At 36.2% G+C, this 21,027-nt stretch overlaps 1 protein-coding gene and 1 long non-coding RNA gene across 2 annotated transcripts; both read left to right on the top strand.

Moving 5' to 3' along the window:
• The first annotated feature begins 7,424 nt into the window (after positions 1–7,424).
• LOC131220056 (disease resistance protein RPS5-like) lies at positions 7,425–8,047 on the top strand. Its single transcript, XM_058215031.1, has 2 exons — positions 7,425–7,763; positions 7,811–8,047. The coding sequence occupies exons 1-2, from the start codon at positions 7,425–7,427 to the stop codon at positions 8,045–8,047; spliced, it is 576 nt and encodes a 191-aa protein (XP_058071014.1).
• A 433-nt stretch (positions 8,048–8,480) lies between these two features.
• LOC131220506 (uncharacterized) lies at positions 8,481–9,482 on the top strand. Its single transcript, XR_009158641.1, has 2 exons — positions 8,481–9,039; positions 9,145–9,482. It is a non-coding gene; the product is annotated as an uncharacterized LOC131220506 (long non-coding RNA).
• Positions 9,483–21,027: the final 11,545 nt, after the last annotated feature.

Below are 21,027 nucleotides of genomic sequence, written 5' to 3'. Positions count from 1 at the left end.
GATTTGCTGGAATCTTTTGACAGGATAATTCTTAGATGTGTTTACCTACAACTGGCTGTAGTTTACCTAACATACAATCCACTTCTACAAGCATTTTGTGCCAGGGTTTGGCTTTGTCCTGGTCACATAACTATGGGCATTCGGAATCCAAACTAGTAATAATCTCAAAACAATTTGGGTTTGCTAGAGCTCCCCCTACACACTCCCTCCAAGGTCATTCCAAGCCCACTGACATGTCCCCTTATCCATGGCTTGGCATGTTTCAAGAGATCGAGAAGTTCAGGTTGCGTTTGAATGCACTTTTGAATTGATTACTGATAATTGGTTTAATCAAGAGGTAATTACAAGCTTGTTAGTCTGCTTGGTATTTAAATGAGCGGTCAGTCTCTAAATTGCAACTGCATTACTTTTGGGTGCGTTTGGATGCCCAACTGGACCATTGCAATAATTCAATTACATATATAGAGTAAATGACCAAAAAATAGAGGTGAGAATATTTTTCTTCTTTATGATGACTACTTCTAATTGTAATTTCTTGTGTTCCGAGTTGGAATGAAATGACATTGATTAAATGGTTAGGATATGAAATGACATTGTGAATGCTAGGAAGTATCATTTGCTTTGGCCATTTCCAATTTTGATTGAACTGAATGTTCACAATCTAATTCACTTGTGCATCCCAACTTGGCCTAGATGTAAATTATAGCTTGAAAATATTTTGCATACTTGTTATTATATATGGACAGAAAATATCTCAAGATTTACGTGTTCCTGAATCCTGGTGCTTTGATGATATCTCTTAATGTTAGACTTATGGTTGGCACCCACCAAGGGGGGTGCGTATGGCTAGGTTTGAAATGGGTGAGTTATGTAATGATAGCTCACCACCGGTATATCTTCCTGTATCACCCTGTGTTGGGATGTTTCAGGCTGATACACCTGTATCGTTCATGGGTGATACTGATACGTATCACCCGCTACGTACTGGTTACGGACGATGCTTTAAGCCTTGGTGTGTGGTAACCAACCTGTCCTGCAAGTCGCCCCACCATGAAAATATTGCACCCAAAATCATGTCGATCCGATAATCAGGTGGGCCATACCATATAAAACAATGGAAACCCCCCAAAACCTTCAAATTCTCTTAGTAGCCCAGATGATGGTTGATTGGCCTGATTTTTTTGGGTGTCGCTTTTTCATGGTAGGGCAACCTATGGATGGGTTAGATGCCATACACTAAAGAGAGCTTGCGTAATGGTCAATAGATCATTTACTTCTCTGCTGTCATTAGCAGTTGGGGTTGCATGAACTGTTTCCTACTAGGATGACGGTTTCTTTTTCTGCCTCTAGTCATTGCATAAGGTCCATTTGTATGTACACCCAAATCAGGTTGTTTTGGTGATTCACTAAGGGATAAGCATCCATTTGCACCAACTGTTTGGGTCAGCTCTGAGAACGAGAACCGCATTCAGCAGGATCCTGCCATCTGCCTTTTCCACCTCAAATTGGTTTTCAACGTGTTTCAGTTTAAAAATCCGAACCACATTGAGAATGAATCTGGGTGACAAGCATCCTGCCCAAATTAGCTTTGAAAGTACATCCAGTTGTAACCTTATATGACATTGCAGGTGAGGATGCAACATGCTGGGTAAATGCATTCTTTGTAAAGTGAATAAAGACCAAAAGATTGATGGGTGGAGCATTGACTGATTGGTGGTCATGTGGACTAATGATCTGCCGAGCGCGCTGATTCACTGATCATACCATTCAACAATCATTAATTTTGCCAGTCAGGTTGATTACCATTAATCTCAAATTATGCAGTTTAGAAATTTTACAAGTTCGCCTTTCAATATTCTCCCTAACTATATGCTCAGTGAGCTTTGCTTCACAAACATCATGGAACTCTCCCTTCCAATACAACTTAAGTTGTTTGTCTCCCTTGCAGGTCTTTGCATCCGTTCAGGCAGAACAAACAAGTCAATCTCCTCATAGAGCAGATTGCCATGTGTGTGAGTGCACCCTGGAATTTCATACTAAGGTGGAGGTAGGAAACTACTACTTTACACCTATGTAGTTTTGCGCCATAATCTGCACATCGCACATGTACTACCTTCTCCTTTAATGAGCCATGGTCTTTTGGTGAAGAGGTTTGTACCATTGACCATGAACCACCCTTTTTTCTTCTTATTTTTAATAACCAAGTACAGTTATAAAGAGAGAAACATAAAAAGGATAAGTAGAAGGGATCTTAAAGAGGCACAAGAGTTTCTCTCCAGGAGTTCTATATATCCTCGATATTATAATCTAGAGACACAAGAACCTTCCTAGAACAAGATATCCATACCCTTGTAGTTACATCTTTGCACTCTTGCACTTGTCCTCTTGAGAATGTTTTTGTGATGGTCCACACTTTGAGACTTGTTCAACACTTGGATGCGCAAATGTTTCTGTTGAATTTTGGATCCATCTAAAGAAAAATAGGTCCAATCATTCTAGTTTTGGGACCTCTCTTGGATTTGTATGGTTCTAAAGAATTGCATTGTTAAGGTTATGCTCCCATTCAGTTGATTGCTCCAAAAATAGACATTATAAGAAAAATGGTCTATATTTAGATGATCGGAATCGTCTAGTTGGTCAGGATTCTCCACTGTAGCCTGCAAAGAGTTTGATTCCTTCATTGTTTATTGTAGACTTGCAACAACTTGTTGTATATGATCTTTCTTTAAATGCAAAATTCTATTTATCTGCAAACTAACCAAGTTATCTTTAGGTTGATTTTATGGGTTTATAGGATGGGTGTATGGATGGGTTGCATTGATGAAGCCAAGACTGTGAACTTGCATGCCTGTTACTTGCTACATTTATTCCTTTTACTGAAAGTTTTATGTTGCTTGAAGTCCAATGTGTGATATATTCTTATTCATGACCAAGGAAGTGGATCCGTTGATTCGGATGTGACATCTCCAAAGCAAATCAATCGAAAATTGCTATTGAAACAGCTAGGAATAGACCTGTGTACCAGTGAGCGGAGGATCTTATTTCGCACCCAATATGTAAGCTATGTAACTTCCTGACTATGTTGCACTGATGATTCATTCCAGGATACACAACACAATTCATCCCCACCACATCAGTATTAAAAGTAGTTATTTTAGTTAGGAAATTAAGAATAAAAAATCCCTAAGAGTCATTGACACATACAATGCTTTTTGAATTTGATGGTTGAGTTAGATGGAATTGGTATGACTTAACTTCAGTTTTCAGGGCTTTATCCGACTGATGGGCCGACCCTTTACCGGCTGCCGGTTTTAACGGCTGCCGGCAGGGTCCTGCGTATAAAAGAAAAGAAAAATAAAAAAACCTAGCCTAATTCCCACTCTCACGCGACTCTCTCTCTCTCTCTCTCTCTGCCGCTCCCTCTCCGCTCGCTCTTCCTCTCCCTCCCTCTCTGTGCCGCTCTCTCTCCCTCTCGCGCGCGCTCCCTCTCTCTGCTTCTCCTTCTCCATCTCCGGCCCTCTCCCTCTCACTCTCTCTCTCTCCTCGGCCCTCTGCTGCAACATCATGTATCTCTCTCTCCGCTCGATCTACCACACATCAAGGAGCATTCTGCTACAACATCAGGTATCTCCCTCCCTCTCTCTCTCTCTCTCTCCTTATCTATTCATATAAATTTGGGCATTTTTAATCCTTCAAGTAACATGGTGCAATGATTTGTGTATTGGGAATTTTTGAGTTTCGAATCCCTAATTAAGGATTTGTAGCGTCGATTCCCTAATTGGGGATATTCTAATATTACAAATTAGGGATTTGGGGATTTTAGAATTTTGGGGATCTTGAGGATTTTTGAAATTGGAATTTCAGGTGGTTTTGATAGCTGATTTGGTAGATTTGATGTTTATTTGTTCATATTTTGTTTATTTATAGGGTTTTGATGGCTGATTTGGAGGATTTGATGGTTATTTATTCATGTTTTCTTGATTTTTAGGGTTTTGACTGCCGATTTGGAGGTTTTGGTGTTAACTACAATATTCCCTGGTGGCCCTTTGATGATGGACTAGCCAGTGTATCTAGTAGAGATAGGTTTTGGTATATACTTTCTTTTTCATTATCTTATTCTTTAATGGACGTTCCTCTCTTTTCACCAACAGTAATTTGGTGGCTAGCTTTCCATATACAGAAAAAGATCAGTGAGCTTACGCATCCTTCTAATTTGCATTTTGTATTTTTGGGAATGCCAATTACTTTGCTAAGAAATGATATAAATACATGAATCTAAAATTTCATGCCTTTTTTTGTAGGGTTGCAGAATGCTTTACAGCGAACTACCCCTATTCTGGGAAAGCAAAGAGTAAGTATAAAGATCAGGAACTGTGGCTTTTGTCTGTCGAAATTATATAGCCATGTAATTTTTACTCATGGTATCTGAGGAAATTTCTTTATGTTTTGACTCTACATGCAAATAAATTTGAATTCCATGCATTTGCAGACTATGAATAATTCATAAATTGTGGTAGTGAGGCACTACATTGATCAGATCAAACAATGCTAACCATCTGACCACAGATACAACTAGTGTTTAAAAGTGAATGATAAAAAAAACAGAGAAACAGTAAGTTTTTCTACAATTTGATTTTCATTTATTGAAGCATGGCACAGAGTCTTACAATTTGTTTTATGCTGGTAAGTGGGTTCAATCATGCATCAGTTGCTTTTCATCTCTTCTAGAACACCCATCGTTAGATACCTTAATAGGAACTGCTATCAATGGTAGAATTCATTTCCTTACAGGATCTTGAGATGGTTGAGTGATGAAGATGAGAAACTGAAAGCAACCAATAAGCAAAATACACATATTTTAACATTTCATTATCGAAGCTGAAAGGAGATTACCTTTCTGGCAGTTGCCATGTGACCTTGGTAATATTTTCTAGAGAAATTCCCATTTTTTTTCTTTTTTCTATTTCTTTTTTTCTTCTTATGCAGATCTAGTTTGATTTGGGAATGGATTGAGAAAATACCATCATAGAAGAAGGCAAAAAATGACGGGTTCTGTTATGTGCACCTCAGAAAAAAAAAATGACGTAGTGATTTGGGCATTACAGCTGATTTATTGTTAAATGTTGGCCATTGGTTGAGACTTTTTAACCATCTGTTTGTAATTATTGAAAGTCTTCTAGTGGCTAGGATCACCTAACGTTGTGGTTTTCTGAGGTACGGCTAGAAGAATGGTCCAGATCTCATGCATGGCATCACATGTTTGGAGAAGTATTGCTGGACAACTAACTATGATGCAAGTGTCGAAACTGGTTCCTTTCTCAACTTGTTCAATGCAAAAGCTTGTTAAGTCTGAAACGAGCCCTGTTTTTTTTATAGTGTTTGGTATGCTTCAGTATAGTCATATGCATTAGTTTTTAATTTCTCTATGATCCATTTGGTATAGTCATATGCATTTAATTTATTTTTTTCAATGGACATTGCTCTTGTCATGTGGCATGTTATTAACATATACTCACAGAGATAGGAATTTCCTGAATAATCGGCCATTCAATATACATTGTGATATGTAGTCATATGATTTGCTGACTTCCAATTGCAGGGAAAAAAAAACCCACCTGAATTGACTGAATTAGTTATCTTGTTTATCTTATTATCCACATTTTTATTGTAACCTGATGTTATAGATGTGTGTGTGTGTATGATTGTAAGTGCCATTGATTTGACAGGGATTTTGGTGTCTTTCTTTGCAACCATTATTTATTAATGTTTTCACATACTAATACCTATTTGATTTGTGATTAGTGTATTTGTGTTTGGATGTATTATGCTTAATTAAAGTGAAACCAATAGTTTAGAGTAGAGGCTTAAAACAAACTGTTTCTCCATGTTTATTTTGCTCCTAGTCTGGTCACTCTTCATCTAGAGAGGAATTGCACTTGTAGCATTTACAATTATAAAAGGAGTTTCAGCTGTCCTTGTACAATTTACTTTAATTTTAGCTATATTCATGGGATGTTAACTATAAAAGGAAAGACTGAAGAGTCGGTGACTAGGATTTTCCAAATTTGGGATGTTTGTGTTAACTATAGGAAACACAACTTGATACTCACCATAAACACATTGAAACAAATTTGGTGACAAAGAGTTGCTATACATGTTGTCTTCTCATATATCTTTTTGATGATGCTTTTCTTCTTCTTCATGTATAATTTGTTAAATTTCATCTGTCAGTGCTTTTGTTAGACTTGCACTCTTGTTCACTTAGCTATCAGATGTCGACATTTATCTTGATGATAGAATCACTATAAGCATTTCATTTATGCATATTCTGAAGCTTCAAAGAGTGTTATGCAGATTTTATGGGAAATTGGAACATCTAGGTACACTGGTTCTGGAACCACATGGATAAAGGAGGGGACCTCCGCCTTTGAATCGTTGACCCATTATGCCAGAATCTCTTAAATGATTTATCTACGTGTTGCCTTCCTTTTAGTTTTGTTGTAGTATAGTCATTTTATTTTATAAGCATATGTCATTCAAGGTGACCTTTAAAGAGGATGCTTATGAAAGGGAAAACTTTCCGGCTACAAAATATCCTTATAGGCATTAGATATGTAATCTTTATATACATGGAGATGCACTTTACAGGAGCATTGCAAGTGTTTGATGGTGGTTTTCCTTTCCTTGACATTGTCTGATATATGATTTTGTCACTGGTTTCCTCTTCAATCTAAATGCAGTGATTTAAACATGTCCATCTAATAAATGCAGGATATCAACTGAACTTGCTGCCTTGTCTAGTCAGCAACATGGTGCCTCGTTTCAAAACCAAAGCAGCAACGATAATTTGTTCCAGCAAAATCTAGGCATATCCAATGATCTCTCAAGTGATCCCAACCAACATTCACACAGGTGGTTACTACTTGGTTTAAGTAAATAAATCTTCAAGTATAGGACTAGCCCACCTTTTGATGGCTATCTATTAGTTCTTTCGAGTGGTATATCATGATACACGTAGATGCTAAGATTCTTTCATTCCTTGAACAATACTCATTCACACTCAAATATTTATCTCCTGCCAGTGAACATGCAGCTACTCCGAGAACTCAAACACTGCCTACAACTATGTGGACCAAACTTTTCATTAGATCCAACCCATTCACAAGCTACACATACTCTTATTTAGGCTCGTACCCAGAAATCATGATGGTCAAATACTTAGGCAAGCCACGGTAAGCCGCACTATGGGAAACAATTGATAAAGAATGCTCACCATTAGTTTTGTGAAGGGGCCACAGTGCTGTATATATCTCATTTAGTCCATTCATCTAGCCTGACTCATTAGGATGAAAGCATTCCCCAAAACCCCATGCTATTCCAAAACTGAGATGGGCCATAACATGTGAACACAGAGGTTTCTACATATGGGATGGCCCACCCGAGTGTTGAATCGGCCTTATTTTTTGGGATCAAGGGCAACAAGGGGTTTTATACCTGATGGACAGTGTGGATCTCATGAATTTGCTTTCATCATTTGGGTGGTGGTGTCTAAAGAGTTAAATGTGGAAAAGATTCAGAAGGATATTGGTAAGCGGTTGGGCTTGTCTTGGGAAGAGAATGAAAGCAACAATGAGACACGGGCTCGAGACATTTACAAGGTCTTGAGCAGGAAGAAATTCATGCTGTTGTTTGATGATACATGGAAATCGTTGGATCTAGAGATGATCGGAATTCCTCATCCAAACAGCCATAACAAGAGCAAGGTTGTCTTTGACAGAATGTTGGTGAAGAGACCATGATTTCTCATCAGGACATACCGGCCCTTGCTATGAGGATTACCAAAGAGTGCAAAGGTCTGCCCCTTGCGCTAATAACCATCGGGCGGGCCATGGCATGCAAGAAGACACCACAGGAATGGGAGCATGCAATATCAGTTCTTAGCAAGAGCAAGCCACCATCAGAGATATCAGGTATGGATGATGAAATGCTTTTGCATTTGAAATACAGTTATGATAATCTGGGTGGTGACATGATTAAATCATATTAGATTAATTTCTTATGTTGGTGATTCTACGCATGAGGTGTACTATAACTCTTGAGCATTGATTACGCCTGTTTTGTGTGTACAAGTGAGCTAATGTACACGCCAAGGAGCAAGTGCAATATCCAAGCCCACCCATAAGAAAAGATGCCACCATGTAGATTTCTTAGGCCTGATTTAACTGAAAAAAAAATGTCAATTTATAAAATGTTCACAGAAGTTTTCTAATCGGTCAACTTATTTCAAGCCAGGATGCTTTAGGCTCCTGACGCTATGTTCTGTCCAGAGGGAAGCAAAGAAAAACCACCAGCATCTAGATCTATAAAAGACTCTAGTTGTGGTTAGATATTTTAGCCCCCACAATTAGGTTTTGAGGTTCTTATATTCAAAGGATGTGGGGGAATCTCTTGTAAATTAAGGTTAGGGTTATATTAGGAAGGTGAAAATGTGGCTGCTGCTCAAGGGCCAACTCTGATTTCACCTGGAATTGCCAACCAATGGCTCTGTTTTCACCGACGAAAGCCAACATAGGCTTACGTTTTACCCACAAGCAACCTCTCCACTCTAGTTTTTTCTTGTACCCTGGTGGTCCTTTTGACTATTAGTAGTTCACTACTTGGGAAATAATTCAAATCATAAATGAATATTCCATCTTTTTTTTTTTCCTGCTACCATTTATTTTGTATATTCATGCCTATTCCTTATTTTGGAGCTAATTTGTTCAATCTCCATTCGATAAATGGTTGTCATGGCTTTTCGTGGAATGCATGTGTCATATCATTATTCAGGATTGTCCCAACTATTTGGCATTGGCTATTGAATGCGTCTGTTTCTTCGTGCTTGTGGTGGTGAGCATCTTCTTTGTTGCATCTCATATATGACGAGTGAACTGTGACATTCTGTTTGAAGCTCAACTTTAGGGAACTATTCAGGACCACCTACAAATATTCAACATTAAGATGAAGGCAAAAATGAAATCACATCAGATGCCTGAGCAGGTGATAATGTCATCCACTTTAAACTTTATTAGCTCACTTTTCTATTTGTTTCATAGGTTGTTTCGTTTCTCAATTAGTTTCCATGCTATATTGTTATATTCACAGGTTGTGTTTTGGAAGTGGATTACGCCAAAGATGTTGGGGCTGGTCACACAAACATCAGTGTATCATTGGTCAATAGAAGGTAATATTGCATTTTTCTTTTCGTACAAGGGTTCTTTTGAACTACATTCAGTTTCTCGCTTTTCTTTTTTGATAGATCAATTTATATTTCAGTTAGGAACTTCCATTACATTGTTGAATTGCTGGCTTTAAAATTTACAAAACTTATTTGTAGGTGATTCAGAGTGTATAAAGATTTGTTTCAGATATTTTGATATGTAACCATGTGCTAATATTTGTTATATGTTCTGTACTTTAATTCACAGAAACTGTTCAATTAAGGTTTGATTTATTTCACTATAGGCATTGTCTGCCTATAATATGTTAGTTAAAAACTGAAATAGGAAGCAATTTCTTTACAGTATATGCCTAGGAGGGCTTCCATGAATTTTATTTATTGCCTATCATATACCTAGAATAACAAAGAGTTTCCCTGTATTTTATTGGGGTAAGCTGATATGGATTCAACAATGCCATATCAGCTAATGTGAAACTGAATTTTTGAACCCTACTCAGCAGGCTAGGCATTTACCGTGGCTACGGATTTTATCCGCAGCTTTTGACCATTATTGCACCAAAAACTGACGATTTAGCGGCGTCCAGCACAACTGTCAGTAAAGGTCCTGGCCGCCGGTAAAACCTTTACCGACTGAGGCTTTACCGGCTGTTAGCTAACCGCAGGCAAAGACTTTGACGGCGGTTTTCTTGGCACATACAATGCTTTTTGAATTTGATGGTTGAGTTAGATGGAATTGGTATGACTTAACTTCAGTTTTCAGTTACGGGCTGGTATTTTTGACAGTCTAAACCATCACTTGAAAGAGAAAACTTCAACTAAAATGGGTTGCATGGGAAATTCACATGTAACCCAGATCACATGGGTCATGTGTCTAAGCATATAAGCCTTACATACGATGGACTCCACCATGAGTCACCATGCACAAAAATCAGGCCAATCTGATCATGAGGGCCGATCACCTTGTACAAGAAGAATGGACAGTCTGATTCAACATACAAATGAGTGCCTATTTGTTGAGTGGACCAGTCAGATTTTTACATCAGGTCATCTTCATGGTGGATCCCACCATTTATAGCTAGATGTATTACACTTGAAAATTGGTAAATGAGCTTTGTTGCCTCGGAAGCTCACATGCAGCAATTGTATGCAATCATACAGGTGTTGTCAACCCCAAGTTGTTTCAGTAGCAATGAGTAAATCAACCGTATTATCATACCAGGTGATTGTCATTGTCTGGCCCACATTCCTTCACGGATCAGATCTTCTGCACATTTGACACATTGGTAGGAAAGAAACAGCTGTAATGAAAGTTCACATGGAGACATTTAAAAAAAAGAAATAAATTCTGATGTTTCCCTTTTTGGTTGATCTTTACCACTGACTAGAGGACAAGACTGCCTTTCTTATCTGCTTTCTATATATATATATATATATGTGTGTGTGTGTGTGTGTGTGTGTGTGTGTGTGTGTGTATATTCTGTGATGCGTGGTCAAATTTAGCTAGTGCAAATATGAGGAAAGGAAGACTTAATGAGGCAGCCCAGTGTTTTCGCCAGGCTCTTGCATTAAACCCTCACTTGGTGAATCCTTGTTTTGTTTGATTATTTAGTTTCCTTCTTTTATTGTAGATGCATTGAAATTACTATTTGCAGATCTTCCCCTTATTGGCAAGTTGATGCTCATAGCAACCTTGGCAATCTGAAGAAGGCACAAGGCTTAGTACAAGAAGTAAGTCACAGTGGATTCGATACATTATTTTCATTGGATGTTCTTTAAGACTTGAAGTAGAATTTGGGAACCATGATCCATGACTGGACTGCACTGGGTTGAGCAGTTGTTCTAGTAATGGTGCGTCTTAATTGTTCTAATAAGCTGTTTTGAAACTATTTCATGGTTTCCTTTGATTGTGATTGTAATTGTAATTGACTAAACAAAGTATTATAATTGATTTATTATTGAATGAATGAATGATTATGCAGGTGATAATTGAATGAATGAATGATTATAATTTTTTTAAATGTAGGAAATAGCTACGGATATTAACCGTAGCTAGTAATCTGACAACCATAGCTGTTATTAAATTCGGCATATTGTTATGGATCCAACACTACTTTTAGCTACAAATACTATTCATAGCTGTAGGTACTTTTAGCAACAGAAATTTTAACTACGGATTATATTTGTAGCTATTGTAATCTATGGCTATGGATAAAATTTGTAGCCATAGGTTTTAGACCTATTGGCTTGGCACCTACGACAACTGTCGTGCTACAGACGAAAACCGTAGCCATAGGGATATGGCTACGAATTATATTCGTAGCCTTTGCCCAATTTTCTGGTAGTGATTGTAGGATACTAATATTAATAATAACTTAGGATTCAAATCTTAGAACCTAAGCATCAAACTAAACTTTAAGATAAAACCCTAATCCAACATCAAAATCCTAAAGATAAATAACTAAAACCCTAGGCTATGATCTTAAACCTTAGGTAGTGTGTAGAACTTGGATCTAATTGTACAAGTTCCTGATTTATGGTATGATTTGATTATAAGGGAATGCGCATTCCCTAGCGATGCTGGTAGGCGATGCGAACTATGAGGTGATGATTTCTTTCCCTTGAGCTTTCCATTTTTCCATTAGCTTAAGTGATAGTTTTCATTTTAATTTTGATTAATAATTAATATCTTCATTTTATAATCACATGTGTTAATTGTTGGAATTGAATTGCTATATTACATGCTTAATATTTATCTTGCATATCTTCTTATACATGTGGATTGCTTATGGAACTTAAACTAGTATATCAGTGGGAAACCCCCACGTAAAAATGTACACCCATGCTTGGGATGTAACTCGATTGAAAGTGATTGTAATGGACTTGCGACGTAGTGGTTATTGAACGGTGGCTTGAATTGAATATTGCAGTGGGCCTACTATCCAGGGGTTGCTATGTATAAGTGGTTTTCAAGGATAGTCTTTTATCTCATGGTTTTGATATCAACCCTATGTGGCTTAGTTTTGATAATTGCCCCATGTGGCTTAGTTTTTTTATATTCGCCCGAGTTGGCTTTGTTTTAGTAATTTTCCTATATGGGTTCGATGTATTATTTCTACACAACCATGCGATGGTAAGCCCCACATACTGAAACATGATAGACCATTAGTCAACGGGTTTCTATTAAACATCCTAAGATGGTAGTCTCATGAGCCGGGGATGGTGGTATAAGACCTATGCCTGAGCTATCAGCTTACGCTAGTGACAAGCCACCGTAGTAACCTTGAGCTCATTTAAATTGGCTGATTGTAATTGGACTAATAATGGTTTGGTTAATCATGCATGCATGGCACAGATCAGAGTCTACCACTAACGTACGTAATGTACGATAGGCAGTCGTTATGCAGCCAGCTCTTGTTCGACTGGATGAGCATTCCTAAGTCGATGATTGCATGAGTGACAAGCCCAATGTTCATATGGATGAGCATCTCCGAGGCAATGATTGCATTCAGGCATCCATGCATCTAATAAGAATGCATCATGACTGTTTTGTATGCCTTGTTTTTACAACTATACTTACCTAATGTGGCGGTATGTAATCTTGAAGGGAATTCACACTAAGTTGGCCACTCATCCATCAAATATATAACCATACAGGTAGCACAGGTGGCCCAAATGATATTCACGTTCTTATTAATGAAGAGCAGGCTATAATTAATGAGGGTGCATGATTGTATTTGCTAAGGATTGCTACAGGAATTTACATCCCAAGATTGTTGTAATCTATTTTATTTCACATGTAATATTATTTCATTTCATACATGTTAATTTCATAGACATTGGTTGTATAAGTCATCATGGGTAGCTTCTTGTACATTTGAATGATCATGCAACTTTCCTTTACATTTCATTTGTCCATACTACGCTAAATGTTAACTCTAAATGATAATATATGTATATATATATATGGAATTTAGTTCTTTATAGATTAATACTTGGGTTTTTTGGGAAACGGGTCATATACTTGAGTCCTGAAAAGTCGGGGCGTTACAGGGGCATCTCACAATGCACTATATGTGCCCCCGCCAAAATGATCATTTATGGAGGATGCATTGACCACATTCATGAGCTCTCAAGCTCAAATGTATCAGTTTCTAATCTAATCAAATCAGGAATTAAAGACGGTTGTGGCTAGGATTGAGACTCAACTAAATGCTAGGGAAAAAGGCACCATTCCTTTTCAACCTGTGCCAAACCCTAAAAACACACATTTCATTAGAGACTCAAATCCAAGTGAGCTACATCATGAATAAGCTAAGGCCATCATTACCTTGAAAAGTATAAAAGATGTCAATAATAAGGTAATGCAACCGGTACAAATACCGAAGGATGAGCCACCATCTCAAGAGAATAATGAACCGTTTATAGTTCAAAAGCTGCAACAACAAAAGGACAAATAGATTAAGTCATATGAACCTCCAGTTCCATTCCCATCTAGACTTCGAAACCCAAGTGTCCCTATGAAATATTTAAAGGTGTTAGATGTGCTTCAAAAGGTTACTGTCAATATTCCTTTACTTGATGCCATTAGACAAATTCCATCATATGTTAAATATCTCAAGGACTTATGCATTGTAAAGAGGAAATTAAATGTGCACAAAAAGGCCTTCCTTACTGAAAAAGTGAGTGCTTTCATTCAACAAAGTGTCGTACCCAAATAAAAAGACCCGGGAAGTCCCATTATTCCTTATATTATTGAAAATTTCCAAATTGAGCATGCTTTGCTGGATTTGAGTACAAGTGTCAACTTAGTACCTTATTCGGTTTACAAACAAATGGGGTTAGGCGAGCTTAAACCAACCACGATTATACTCCAACTCACTAACCGCTCCATTAAGGTACTAATGAGAATTTTAGAAGATGTGCTAGTCCAAGTAAAGAAATTCTACTTCCCCATGGATTTTATTATACTAGACACTAAATCTTGTGTAAACGCTAGCGCTCAAGTTCCCATCATTTTAGGCCGCCCATTCCTAGCAACTTCAAATGCAATCATAAATTGAAGGAATGGAATGATGAACTAGTCTTTTGGTAACATGACTCTAGAGCTAAATATTTTCAATCTATATTAGTAGCCCATTGATAATAATGAGATCCATGAGCTAAATTTCATGGACTGCTTGATAGAAGAAGAAGAATTAGAACCTAATCTGACTAAGGAATTGATTCAAGTCTTTGGGGACTTAAAAAATTATGATTTAGAAAAAGTACTTACTGAAATTTATGATGATAATGAGAGCATTACCACTCAGGACATTGGTATGTACCAATGGAGACCGTGCACTCAAATCCTATTTATCAAGGACTCGTGACCTTTGCCATTACCAACCAATGTTCAAAAGCTTGATCTAAAACCACTACCAAATAAGCTTAAGTATGTATACTTGTATGAAAATAAAACTTGTCCTATGGTGATCTCTTCATTTTTAGACAAAGATCAAAAGATTAAATTGTTAAATGTTTTAAGAGACCACAAAGTACCCTTAGGCTGGACCATTTCTGATATTAAGAGTATAAGCCCTTCCATATGAACCCATCGGATCTACCTCGTTGAGGATGCCAAACCAATTAGACAACCTCAAAGGCGCCTCAATCCAAACATGATGGAAGTTATAAAAAATGAGGTGATTAAATTATGAGATGTAGAAATCATCTACCCAATATCCAGTAGTGTTTGGGTGAGTCCAACTCAAGTAGTCCTAAAGAAATCTGAAATAACTATTGTGTAAAATTTTAATAATAAACTCATACCAACACGTGTCACCATAAGTTGGTGTGTTTACATTGACTATATAAAATTGAACCAGGTCACAAAAAATGACAATTTCCCTCTGCCATTCATTAATCAAGTTTTAGAGAGGGTAGCAGGTCACTCTTTCTATAGTTTTCTTGATGGATATTCCGGATATAACTAAATAGAGATAACCCTTGAAGACCAAGAGAAAGCCACGTTCACTTGTCCATTTGGCACGTTTACTTTCAAATGGATGCCATTTGGATTGTGCAACGCCTCAACAACTTTCCAACAATGCATGTTAAGTATTTTTTCAAATATGATTGGGAAGTTTCTTGAGGTTTTCATGGACAACTTTCTGTATTTGAGAGTAGTTTTGAGGAATGCGTCAACAATTTATCTCTTGTCTTGTCTAGGTGTGAAGAGAAGCACATTGTCTTAAATTGGGAGAAATGTCATTTCATGGTTCAAAAAGAAATTGTTTTGAGCCATGTTATCTTCAAAAATGGAATCGTGTAGATCGCTCAAAACTGGACATTATAGCTAATCTACCTATCCCCCGAACTGTTAGAGATATTAAATCACTTATACGGCATGCTAGTTTTTATAAAAGATTCATCAAAGACTTTAGTGTCATTACTAGACTCTTGACTAATCTTCTTTAAAAAGATGTCTCATTTAAGTGGACAGATGTGTGTACAAATGCCTTTAATGAAATTAAATCATCCCTTACTACTGCACCTATCATGCATCCACCAGATTGGACACTTCCTTTTGAACTAATGCGTGATGCAAGTGATTATGTCATAGGAGCTATTTTGGGCTAAAGGAAAGATAAACGTCCTTACGTTATTTACTGTGTGAGTAGAACTTTAACCTCGGCCCAAGTGAACTACTCAACAACTGAAAAGGAGTTACTTGCAGTAGTTTTTACATTAGAAAAGTTTAAGTCTTACTTGTTAGGATCCAAAGTGGTCATTTTTACGGACCACTCAGCTTTGAAATGTTTGCTATCTAAGAAGGATGCAAAGTCAAGACTTTTGAGATCGATCCTCCTACTCTAAGAATTTGACTTAAAGATAAAAGATAAGAAAGGAGTAGAAAATGTAGTAGCCAATTACCTTTCCAGATTGGTGTTAGATGATTCCATTGAGGAGATGTATATCCAAAAAACTTTTCTTGATGAACAATTATTTGCGATCTTCAAATTATCTTGGTATGCGGATATAGTGAACTATCTTGTGATGGAAAAAATGACATATCATTGGAAGTCGTAAGATAAGAAGCATTTTAAAATCGAGATTAGGAACTTCTTCTGGAATGACCCGTATTTATATAAATATGAGACTGATCAGATTTTTAGATGTTAAGTCCTAGAAGATGAAATTCATAATGTTATTTCCTTTTACCACATGGAAGCATGTGGTGGCCATTTTTCTTCTAAGAAAACCACTACAAAAATCCTACAGTGTGGTTTTTACTAGCCCACCATGTTTAAAGATACACACACTTTCTATGTTGCTTGTGATAGATGCTAAAGATTGAAAACAGTGTCCCAAAACAACATGATGTCTTTATCTCTAATTTTACCATTGAAATTTTTTTTATTGTTGGGGTATTGATTTTATGGGCTCATTTCCATCTTCTTTTGGATTTCTTTATTGGTTAGTATGTACTATATTTTCAAGTGGATTGAGGTAGTTCTAAGTAAGACTAATGACAATAAAGTAGTCATACAATTTCTCAAGAAAAATATTTTTTCTAGATTTGGAAATTCAAAAGCCATCACTAGCGATGGCAGGTCTCACTTTTGTAATAAGTCATTTGAGGCTTTGATGAAGAAATATAGCATCAAGTATAAAGTGAGCACCCCATACCAGCCACAAATAGGTAGGTAAGCTAAGATTTCTAATCAGGAAATCAAACACCTTTTGTAGAAAACTATATGGTTAGATAAGAAGGATTGGTCCCTCAGACTATCTGATACTTTATGGGCTCATAGGAATACTTATAAGACCCCGATTGGAATGTCCCCATACAAATTGGTGTATGGGAAGGCTTGTCATTTGCCTATGGAATTGGAACGTAGAGCCTACTAAGTAATAAAGAAATTAAACTTTGATTTGGACCAAGTAAGTAGACAAAGGAAATTAGAGTTGGATGAATTAGAGGAGTTGAGGAGAGACTCATATGAAAATTCTAAAATCTACAAAGAAAGGATCAAAGCTTTCCATGATAAAAACATTTTTGAGGAAAAATTTTGAACCTCAACAAAAGGTCTTATTGTACAATTCTCGTCTCAGTTCTTTCTAAGAAAATTGAAATCAAGATGGACAGACCCCTTCATTGTGAAGAATGTTTATACTCATAGGGTTATTGAAATTGAAAATCCACATAATGGTGATGTGTACAAGATTAATGGTCAGAGATTGAAGCTTTATGTGTAAAACTTTCATTTGGGAGAGGAGTCCATCCCTTTTCATGAGCCAAAATATTTGGATTGATGCTCCTAGTCTAATGGAGCATTTATGTAGGATTTGTATAATATTCATTTTTTTTACACTTAGCATGTGCGTTATTCATGGCAGGTACTATCCACAATTTCTTTTATTTTTATTCTTCTTTGCATTACATGTATCATTATATTGGGGACAATGCAGATGTTAAGTTGGGGGGTGTGAATAGTCATCCATGTGAGTTTTTTTTTTTAATTTAAGTTTATTTTTTAGGTTTATGAGGAAATTTTTTCAACCTTTTAAAAATAAAATGTTTATATACAAGAATGTGAACATGATAATATACGAATTCCAAAGGCATAGTTAATACTTAGTCTAAGTTGATAGTAGTTAGAATTCTGGTAACTTAAAATTATAAACTTGAGTTCGATTTTCTAATCATTAGTTTAGAGTGGGTTGTAATTTGATGTACCAAATTCACAATACACCCTAGCTAACTAAGTGAGGAATATGATATGTAAACTAGAATAACAAATTTTGATTCAAATAAGGTTGAATGAACTAATACCATTGACAAATACGAAAAAAATGAAAAAAAATTTGCAATAACCATAACAATCATGTCAGTAATCCGGAGTAAGGATACCTAAGTATCCATTATTGTTACCGTTACAATTACAATACCTTAGATTATGAAGCAAACTCGGTAGGAATCTTCATCTAAGGGTAGTCTACAATAATGAGGATATGATGATAAAAGAAGAAAGAGCATGATGAAAACGAGATAACTAGAGATTTCATATTCTTGGGATCATTGAAAAGAGCTAGGATAGAAAACATGCATATTTCTCAAAGTTAGACTAGTGTCACTGAGCACCTAAGTATATTGGATCATAACTATTTTAAATTTTGATTAGGTCTCTGAACTCAAGGATATAATGAATTAGGAAACTGAGGTTCTAACTAATTTCAGACTTAGGACAAGTGTTGTTTGTTTTAGAATTCACATAATGAATGGATGCATAATTGTATAAATTCCTGAACGTTGAATTATTTTTCATGTTTTTAATGTTTGTGGGTAACATTTTTGGAAACCCTCACAAGACTATAACTCGTTCACTAGCGGAAACATAGAGGTTTAAAGGCTTGTTGCATATCCTAAATGCAATCGAAATTACCTGTGAAAATGGTGTAGTTTTAATTTCTAAGATTAGTTTTTATTTTTCTTTCTTTGTTTATTTTGCTCGAAAGTAGCAAAATGCTGGTTGGGGGTATGTTGAGTGTCAAATATTACATATTTTCCTCTATTTATATCTTGGTTTTTTTAACATGATACTGCTTACTATTATATTTTACTCATGTTTGTGTTGCAAGGTGAACTTGAGGGCTCAGAGTGAAAACAATGTTAAAAGTGTGGATTTAATACTTAAGAATCACCAAGTAAAAGAATGGACATTTGGAGACCAAGATTGAAGATTTCAAGACCCCAAGCATTAAGAAAACCAAGTGGAAAAGGAAGTGCATAAATTAGTGCAGGAATTTGCAGGATCTAAGCTTAAATTCATCAAAACAGTTTAGATGACATCGAAGCCAGTCTTCGATGACATCGAAGAATTATAAAAAAAATTAAGTTTAATTACTGGACAAATTGGATGCAGTCTTAGATTTATTGAAACAGTTTCGATGAATTAAAGCCGGTCTTAGATGACATCGAAGGTAGTTCGATGTTATCGAAGGGTTTACGCGGAACCTACGCGGAGTGAGCAGTTTAGAAGCAGTTTTTGATTTTTTTTTTTTAAATCTTTTTAAAGGAGGGAGTTCCCCACTTATAAATAGGGCTTCCTAGGGCATTCCTAAGCATCATTCAAGGTATTCCAAAGTAAGATCTAAGATATTTAGAGAGTTTTATCTTGGGTTTTTGGAAAGTTTTATAGTTTTAATTTGTTTTTCTTTACAAACTTTTAGATATTTATTCTTTTTTGTTCCTTTCTTTTTCTATTCTAATTATGTTTTTCTAAGTTCTCTTTAGCCCAAGTAAGAAGGGAAGCATATTGGTTTAATGTTTTCTTAGTTATGATAATTGATTGTTTTAATGATGAGAAGAATGGTGTATGCATGTTATCAATTGTTTAGGTTTAGTTTTTTACCCTCAGATGAGAACCATATGTTTCCATCATGTGAGATCCACATTGATGGATAGGATTACCCTGAATCAATTAGATTTTCTAGATAGGAGAGGTTCTCAACTTGCTATGTTTCTTTGATATTGATTATCTTATGGATATGAATTCTTATAATCAATGGCGCTTGAGAATATAAATTAATGGTGCAAATCCATGATTTTTTTAATCTTTCATATCATTTATTTAAAATGTTTAAACTATTTTATTTTCCGATTAGGTTGACCATAGTGCTTGGATCCTAGTTATGTTATCCAAGTCATCATGATTTTAGAACATTAACCTATGTGTGGAACTTTGAAGCTTGGGTGTTGTTTTAATTCAGTTGAATTACATCCATTCATAACTCTCAAAACCAAATCATCAGTTTAGCTTTTTTATTACTTAATTTGTTTTACATTTGATTTTCTACTTCTCACAATTCATCTCCCTGTGGGATCGACTCTGTATTCACAAGATATTACGAACCTCTACACTTGAAGACAATCAATCATATATAAAGTGAAATGACATCGGATGGAGCAACGAAAGTATTCAGTGGAGATTATATCGGATGAGTTGATGATCCAAGAATATCTCGATATTCTTCATCGATCGATAAGCATAGATTTAAGTTTATAAGCTGCAAATTGAACTAAATAGAGGGATCAAGACATGTAACATTAGCGGAAGAGATGGGGATATTACAGTCGTTAACTCTTCCATCCTGACATTAATCATTGGTCGAAAGGTCAGAAATATATGTATCGTACTCGCTACCCAACAACCGAAACAACGATCTATCGTAATCACCAAGTCCTCGATCATGACTTATATCATTACTTGAATGGTTGGGTATATCGCAATCGTTAAGTCATCAATCATGACATGTATCATTCTTTAAAGGGCTAGATTATCATAATTGTCAAGTCGTTGATCATGATATGTATCATTCCTTGAAAGGCTAGGTATATCGCAATTGTCGAGTTATCAATCACAAAACGTATTATTCCTTGAAGGGCCAAGGATATCAAAATCGTCGAGTCGTCGATCATGACACGTATCATTCCTTGAAGGGCCAGGTATATCATAATCACCAAGTTATCGATCATTGCTTGAAAGCTACAAATCGGGGGACCATATGTTCAAATGTAATGTATAATATATATACTCCTTACTTGCACAAGAGGTATATACCTTACTTTCTCTATATACAGTGGTATCTAAGTAGCTGGACATTGTCCTTAGAAGAGCATATATGTTTCCAGATCTTCATTGTCTTTGATTGTATGTGGATAGAGTAATCCATGTACTGCTTCATTGTATACGACCTTCAATATAAAATCAAATTAATTCAGTATTCTCTTCATAATTTGATGCATTTTATCTAAGAGCTCTTGG

The sequence above is a fragment of the Magnolia sinica genome, chromosome 12 (genome assembly GCF_029962835.1).
Source record: "Magnolia sinica isolate HGM2019 chromosome 12, MsV1, whole genome shotgun sequence".
In the NCBI taxonomy this organism is placed as follows: domain Eukaryota; kingdom Viridiplantae; phylum Streptophyta; class Magnoliopsida; order Magnoliales; family Magnoliaceae; genus Magnolia; species Magnolia sinica.
Note: the sequence above shows the minus strand (reverse complement) of the source record. Positions and strands in the feature narration are given on the sequence as shown.

What these genes read in the sequence shown, in the direction of transcription:
- LOC131220056 (XM_058215031.1), top strand. Translation starts at nt 7,425, where the DNA reads ATGGGATGGCCCACCCGAGTGTTGAATCGGCCTTATTTTTTGGGATCA. An exon ending in ACAGCCATAACAAGAGCAAG is followed by an intron (nt 7,764 to 7,810) that starts GTTGTCTTTGAC and finishes ATTTCTCATCAG; the next exon opens with GACATACCGGCCCTTGCTAT.